The 8,125-nt window shown below is 33.0% G+C and overlaps 1 protein-coding gene across 1 annotated transcript in view; it reads left to right on the top strand.

Moving 5' to 3' along the window:
• Nucleotides 1-488: 488 nt before the first annotated feature.
• Nucleotides 489-8,125, top strand: part of LOC123701526 (dynein axonemal heavy chain 1-like) — a 56,313-nt gene continuing 48,676 nt past the window's right edge. Inside the window, exons 1-14 of the mRNA XM_045649030.1 lie at nt 489-665; nt 1,032-1,142; nt 2,352-2,474; nt 3,007-3,152; nt 3,453-3,591; nt 4,042-4,127; nt 4,598-4,702; nt 4,993-5,137; nt 5,403-5,529; nt 5,985-6,106; nt 6,816-6,905; nt 7,105-7,184; nt 7,373-7,460; nt 7,658-7,876. Of these exons, the coding sequence (XP_045504986.1) occupies nt 489-665; nt 1,032-1,142; nt 2,352-2,474; nt 3,007-3,152; nt 3,453-3,591; nt 4,042-4,127; nt 4,598-4,702; nt 4,993-5,137; nt 5,403-5,529; nt 5,985-6,106; nt 6,816-6,905; nt 7,105-7,184; nt 7,373-7,460; nt 7,658-7,876 (1,758 nt within the window). The remainder of the gene's footprint in view (nt 666-1,031; nt 1,143-2,351; nt 2,475-3,006; nt 3,153-3,452; nt 3,592-4,041; nt 4,128-4,597; nt 4,703-4,992; nt 5,138-5,402; nt 5,530-5,984; nt 6,107-6,815; nt 6,906-7,104; nt 7,185-7,372; nt 7,461-7,657; nt 7,877-8,125) is intronic.

Below are 8,125 nucleotides of genomic sequence, written 5' to 3'. Positions count from 1 at the left end.
TATTAACGTTTTCTCTACATAAGAACCATCCTCGTACTTCAAGGAATATAATAAAAAAAGAATTATCGAAATCGGTTCAGCCGTTCTCGAGTTATGGAATTACAACGAAAAGTGGCATTGATTTTTATATATTAGATTAAGATTAAGATTAAGATTAAGATATTTAAAGACATGTAAATAATTTAGACGGCTCTATTAAAATATGTATAATAATATCATTACTATAATAGATGATAACATCATTATTGTTGTATAATATAATGAACTGGGCGATAAACAAATTAATTTTCTGAACGTATTGAATAAAATATTCCCTTAAAACCTTTTTTAACAAGTAAACAAATCTGTGCAAAAACATTCATTGCGGATTTACGAAAAATTAAAAACATTTTTGTCAAACCAAATGTCACTTTGAATAATAATTGTATTAATATTAATTGTGATTAATAGTTATTATTTTATTGAATAAATTGGTGAAATAGGTAAAAATGAGTGTAACATTTAGTAAGAAAAAAAGAATCAAATACCATGATGTGGTTTATGACAATACTGAGAGAGATTCCATCCCGAAGCGTGGATATTATTCTGAATTGGTGTCGAACATGACGAAGGAGGATCCTTCTAGAGAAGTGTATGCTAAGAAGCGCATGAAACTTATGTTACAGGTACTTTTATATATATATATACTTATATATATATATATATATATATATATATATACTTATATATTAATTATAACCAGCTTTTGGCCCGCGGTTCGCCTGCGTTGGAACTTGACAAATTATTAATAACCAGCCGCCCGTCCCGGCTCCGTCTGTTGTCTCGGGATAAAAACATCATAAAATATAGACCATGTTCATCAGGGATAGGTACTGTAGGAATCTTAAGGTGGAATTGTTTTTTTTTAATCGGTCCAGTAGTTACGGATATAATATTACCTATTCAATCTATAAATTAAGTGATATGTGATGGAATACAGTAGATTCGCATGCACTCCAATTATATCATTCATCATGAAAATTGATTTACAGGCAAAAACAGATAAGCTAGCGCCAATGTTGGTCTCACTGCCGAAGCCGCAGAAGCCCAAACTGCTGTTACCACCAGGAAGATGGACTACATATAGAGAAGATGAGAGCATTGTAATACCTATGTTGTATTTATTTATATTATTAGTGTTATTTAGTTGTTAGTGTGCTTTAGGTATCTACCGTTTTTACCTTTTATTTATTCCGTCTTTGCATAGTAATTAACCTTTTACCTTTAAAGTTTGATCGTAATCGAGCAAAAAACTAAGTATTTCTTATATTTAACTTTTACAAGAAACTAGCTTTCCACCCGCGGCATCGCCCGCGCAGTCAAAGAAAAACCCGCATAGTTCCTGTTCCCGTGGGATTTCCGGGATAAAACCTATCCTATGTCCTTTCTCGGGTATCAAAATATCTCCATACCAAATTTCATGAAAATTGGTTCAGTAGTTTAGTCGTGATTGAGTAACAGACAGACAGACAGACAGAGTTACTTTCGCATTTATTATTAGTATGGATCACACAATCTTTTTGAATTAAATACAATTTTCATTATTTTAAGAAGACCTTATTTAATAATCCTATAATAAATAAAAATAGTAATATCCAACTTTTATAGCTTGCGGCAATTATAAGGAAAAACTTGTAACTTAATTATATGAAGGAGTTGTATCAATTAGTCTCGATAAAACGGTAACTCTCATTAATTTTAAATGAGTTCACTGGATTTGGTTAAATAACAAGTTTTTTGTATCAAGGCTTAATAAAAACTTTAGAATATTCATTGTTATATTCTAAAAAAGTCAAGGGTTTTAAGGATTTTTGTTTTATGCTGGTTCAGTAGATTTTCTTTATCTGGAGAAGGTTACGCACAATCAACATTTATCGTAGAAGCTCTACCGTAGAGCGTAGGAAATGAGAGTTTATTACTTAGAGCTAGCGCACAAGAACAACTTTTGTCTGCGCAACTATTTTGTCTCTCCCATCAATTGTATGGGGAGTTGCGTCGCTACGTGCGCGCACTTTCATACTAGCCCATGGGTGGGAGAGACAAAATAGTTGCGGAGACAAAGTTGCTCGTGCGCGCTACCTATTAGACTTTTACTTAGTACTTGTTATAAATAAAGTAATAAAAGAACACGTTGTAATTGTGAAGTTTAGGACATAATATTTTGATTTGAGAACTGTCAAACACTGAATATTACCTAAAGTTAAATAATTTAAAAATCTGCAATATTGCTACATATTAAAGGTTATGAATAAACCGATTTTTTTATTAAAATTACTCATATCGTCATTACAATGAAAATGTTTTTTTCGCAGCAATTCCCGTTCGAGACGTTTGTACCAAAGTTGCAGTTTCTTAGCATAGTTCTGCCAAAGGAGTTACCAAGGCTGGTCAAAATTGAACGGCTTAGGAGAAAATTCCTTGCCGCTAATATAAAGGTAATGATTACGTCATGTACACAATTTGTGTCGTCTATTAACTAAAATATTTTATCACAATTCATAGGAATCAAAATAATTGTTATGATTGAATGTAGAGCCTAGAGGATATTATAAATAAACATTTGTGTATCAATGGAACCTTATGTCCCACAATAATTATACATTTAAAATAATTTACAATATCAATATATTAAATTTATGATTCAGCATTATTGTAAATGCTATATTATCTTAGAAACGAAATTTCCGCCCGCGCCTTCGCCCGCGTTTTCAAAGAAAACCCCGCATAGTTACCGTTCCTGTGGTATTTCCGAAATAAAAAGTAGCCTTTATCTAAAGAATATATATAATATAATATGTCTGATTCTGAATAAGAATTCAGAATCAGACAAAGGTCTTTAGTCTTTACTCTTTAGTTACCTATATACCAAGTTTACTTGTAATCGGTTCTGTAGTTTTTACGTGAAATACAAACATCCATCCATCCATCCATCCTCACAATATAGATGAATGAATAAATTAATTTCAGAAAATGCTCCGTGAGCTCGGCATCCAGCCATATTGGTTATTACCTCCATCAGAGTACCCAATCTCAGAGCAGGAACACTACGCCCTCTACAGTCCTTTTCCCAAGCTGGATTTGGAAATCTTCGACAACACTGATTTTGATTGCAGGTTTATTATGTTTTTTATTATACGCCAGTTGGTTTTAGAATTATTCAAACCACTTTTAAATAATTAATTAACGTGGTTGTCATCGTATAATTCTTCGCCTTACCTTTACGTTCTAAAGTTGGGCAATAAAGTACCTTCATGCTAAACAATAAGATTCATTTTGCCATGTATTATGTAACAGAAAGAAATACAGTTAAATAAAGATAATTTCCTATTTGTAGAACTTGACTGACCATACACTACTTTCATTCATAAGTGGAGTCATTTTCATTGAATAAAGCAATAATGCTTATATTCTAGAATTCCTGAAGAGTGGTTAAACCTTGGCATGATCGAAGGTGAACAGTATCCATGCCCTGGTCTCGCTTTCATACCCAAAGAGGAAGGAAAATCCACCAAAAGTGGAGATCTGTTCCAGATGTTAAACAATTTATATGAGGTTTATCATAATATCATATTGATGAAAATTTAATTAGTTTATATTACGACTGGTTAGAGGAACTCGTGTGTGAGTAGTTTTAATAAAAAAAGAGATCACGTGTCGAAAGTGAAACTTCTTAGGCAAGATTCAAAAATACTAAAATCGTCTCCTTACTTAATGAGGTGACGGTATTGACATGACACGACTTTAAAATCTCTTAACGCGCCTAAAGAAGTTTCACTTTAAAAAAATCGAATAAGTTTTTTGAAAGTCCATGATTAAATTTTTGAAACAGTTTGACTGAAATCAATTTGTAGAGCGTTTTGGTACGGTACATCAACTCGTGTATTTTGTTAATAACTGAATGCTTAGTAAAAATGTGATGGTTATTGAACTAAACTGTAACATTGGTCTCAACCATATTCGTCCATGGTCTCAACATTCATAATTAATTTTCTTCATCAACAGTGGATTAATGTTGCTGCATTTAGTTATGACGAACAAACAGACAAATGGGAAGTTATGGCACTCGATGGAACTAAACGACGATTTCAGTGAGTTTCTTAAATACTTATTTCTATAAATTAAAAGTATATCTATACTTATTATTATAAAGCTGAAGAGTTTGTTTGTTTGAACGCGCTCATCTCAGGAACTATTGGTTCATTTTGAAAAACTCTTTCGGTGTTAGACAGACCATTTATCGAGAATGGCTATAGGCTTTATTATATCATCACGCTAAGACCAACAGGAGCGGAGAAATGCGACTAAAACCGCGGGAAACAGCTAGTATTTCTGTATTGTGACGGATATTACGAAAATTACCAACTGCTATATTTTTTTTATTTACTTTAATTTACTTAGAACTATCGGCAGTGAGTAGATGTTATTTATTTACTTTTATATTTTTGTTCTTCTTTGTAATCCTATTAATATTAGGTTCACAAGTTTTATTGGTCTTCTTGAAGTAGCTACATGTCAATTATTCTAATAACCTGACTCCTTAACTCATTAATATTTTCAGAATTCCCCGTATCCGACTTATGTTCAAGGCCGACGATCCAGAGACATTTGCGAGACGCGTTAAGTTTGCAGTAGATTTAAGGAGAGAAGTAGAAAATAACATTAGGTAAAACATACTGCAGAATAGCACTACTCTTGATACAATAATTTGAAATAATTTGGATGTTCTTAATTCATTTATTGATGACGTCATAAAATTCCGTATAGTTTCTATTCAAGTATATTTTTTCTTCATTTAACATTGATCAACAAAGTTCAAATAGAAGACAAAAATAAAATAATTGCCTACTTTATCCACCATTAACCGCCTGGAAACTATTATAGCTCTGTTTCTTATCTATAATTATATTGAACTTCCGTAATTCTGGTTCCAACTTAAAAGATGAAATATGTCAGGTTTTATCTATACTTGGACTGTCTCCTTCTGGACGGTCTGCCCCAAATGCCCTTGCACTACATGCCGGCTATCATCAAGATGGTGAGGATCCATAGGCAAGCGGTCGACGTGGACGAGGACCACTTGAAGGCTTTGAAACATGAGGTAATGAATCGAATTAAATAATATTTTAAGATTTTTATTTAGAACTGAATAGCTCTATGACGCGTTCGAATCTTTTATTTTATAAAATAAACTATGCTACTATACTTATCTACTTAGATGAATGTATGAATTCTAAAAATATATTTTGATAAAATAATTATGTATTGACGGAGTTTCTCTCTTATATTATGCTATTGAAAAGAGAATATGGAAACATTTATAAAACATAAAACCAAAAAATTAAAAAATTGTTTCCATATTCCAGGGTTACCTACTCCATAGAAGAGCTGAGGGTAAAATGAAAATAATCTACACGATACAAAAGTATCGAGACGTGTACAATTTCATTGATGTGCCGAGCAAGGAGTATGTGCCACCTGTACCGGATTATGGTATACATTTGTTATTCTATTATCTTAGTAATGTTATATCTTTGAATGTTACTCTATTACGCTGAAATAATAAACCAGATAGAATTATTATTATATGTAAAGGATAGTTTACACTGTGTAAAGTAAATTGTGAGCTTTTACGAGTATACTTATTATGTCAATGTATGCTTAAAATAATGGTCATCTGGTCATTATAATAAAGATACTATTATTACCTATTTGTCAGTTATAGTCATAAACTAAATGAAAATTTCAGAGTTGGTTGTTTAATCGTAAAAAATATCTGTATTCTCTAGATTTTTATGAACGAAATTTATTTTTTATTGAGTATAGGGAAGCGTTTGACCACAATCTCGCCTGATGTTAAGCTGAGATATGGTCTAAGATGGAACGCGCTTCCCTAGAAGGTACCTGTTCACTCTACGCTTGAAATTAAGCTATTTGAATTCATACAGGTCGCTATCCCTGCGTCATGGACGACTTCAAGGGCCGTGTGAAGTTCAACCAGTGGAACTCGCTCTATGTCCTCACAGAATCCGTGTCCTGCATACATCTTGTTGTTGAAGAGTGTCTTAAGGTTTCTGCTTGTTTTTGATCTTTTGCTTGTACTTGCGTTTGAATTTTAAATATGAACCGTTCTTGAATCCATCTGAAAAAAAGTCATTAAAATCATAGTATTTTCTAGGGTTTGATTTTACGCGAGTATTATACATTTAGAAATTAAAGACTTTTTAACGGATTTTAAACGCGATTTAATCATTATATTATTTTCCCGACGTTTCGAACACTTTACAGCGAGCGTGGTCACGGGGAGTCTCCCCGCGTCCACCACCGACCACGTCTTAAAAAGTCTTTAATTTCTAAATCATTAAAATCAGTCTAACAGTGTAGCAGGAATTCAGTGACAAGCACACACACAGCAGAAATATCTTGCACTAGCTTTGCTCCGCGCTTTTACCCGCAGTGCTCTGCTCCTGTTGGTCTTAGCGTTATGATATATAGCCTTCCTCGATAAATGGGCTATCTAACACCGAAAGAATTTTTCAAATCGTACCAGTAGTTCCCGAAATTAGCGCGTTCAAACAAACAAACAAACTTTTCAGCTTTACAATATTAGTATAGATAGGTTATTACAGAGAATCATATAACAGCTGTGTGGATTATAATAATTTTTTGTTTGTTGAATCTCTGCTAGGATGAAACTGTTTAACATCCACAAAAATTCTATCGTTGCACATCTGATGCAAACTAGTAAAACTTTAAAAAAATGTCGTTCTTCTATTTAGGTTGAAGGTATGCTGTTTTACACAACAAACTATGGCCGTAACGCGAGTCTGGGAGAATTTGATGCTGCACAACAACACTGCACTTCAATGGTAAAATATATTATCTTACTAATATTGTAAATTTTAGTAATTTTGATACTAGATTACAGTAAATAGGATAAGTATACCATAACCTTCAAAAGAAAATAATACGCAGCTCTCTGGTTATCTACATAATTATTGAACTCAATGTTTTCAATTTCGACTAAGGTTTTTTTTAAGATTGACGTAAGATCGATGTTATTTTCAGATGTTGAAATATTTACACATAACGTGGCTGAACGCTACAGCGCATGCGATTAGGATGTCTTTCAGAGATGTTGGAAAAGGGTAAGATATTAAATAGGTACTTTCTAAAAATGTTTTAAGCAATGTTTTATCTCAACAGAATCAGGGGTATTAGGTACTAGGAAAAAATGGATATTCACCTTTGCTTTTGTGAGAAAAGTTCTTCTCTAGTTTTAAATTGATACGGCTATAAGTACTTAATACATTTTTAGAATTAACTTTATTTAAAGGTGGTTCAATATATACGAGAAAAAATGGGAGTTCTACGGAATCAGTAAACTTTGCCGTTTCATGCAACTCGTTAGATTCCGTATGCAGGTAAATAAATATATAAATTCTAAATAAATATATTTCCTCAAACGGTTGTTCAGAAATCGATATAGAAAATAAAAGCAGATATTTAAATAATTTCCCGTTCGTTGGAATGCGTGAAGAATGCTCAAACATTACCAGTCATCTTTCCACAATAAATAGATAGAACAGATAAAAGATACAAATGTACCCAAAACTTTCAGTACGCCCTGCGCTATTGCATCGAGCAGTCCATGGCGATGTTCGTGGGGCTCTGCGAGACCCCCTGCCTCTGCACCTACGTGTGTGAAGACGACTACGAGTGGGATCCCAATGACCTGATCAACTCCCCCTTCCGTTCCCCCACTCCTACCCTTTTCTACTTTCACCTGATGATGTGTGAAGACGGACCGTATTATACTACGCCGCCGGAGCAGTTTGAGGTGTGAAACTATTTTCTTTTGATAAAATGTAGGTAAAAAAAAATATTTAACTCTTCTTAAAACTTTACATTATTATGTGCTATATAAGTGATTGGTTCTGTACGTCTTTGCAAATTTAACTGACTATTGTCCGCAAAATCAGCGAACAATAGTCGCCTATCTTTTTAAATCAAAACTAGAAAACTCAAATAATGTTACCCTTATTTTTTATTCCTCTTTTAACGAACCTATATGTATAGTAAAACTGCA

Source organism: Colias croceus, chromosome 21, assembly GCF_905220415.1.
Source record: "Colias croceus chromosome 21, ilColCroc2.1".
NCBI lineage: Eukaryota > Metazoa > Arthropoda > Insecta > Lepidoptera > Pieridae > Colias > Colias croceus.
This window is presented reverse-complemented; position numbering and strand designations above follow the sequence as displayed.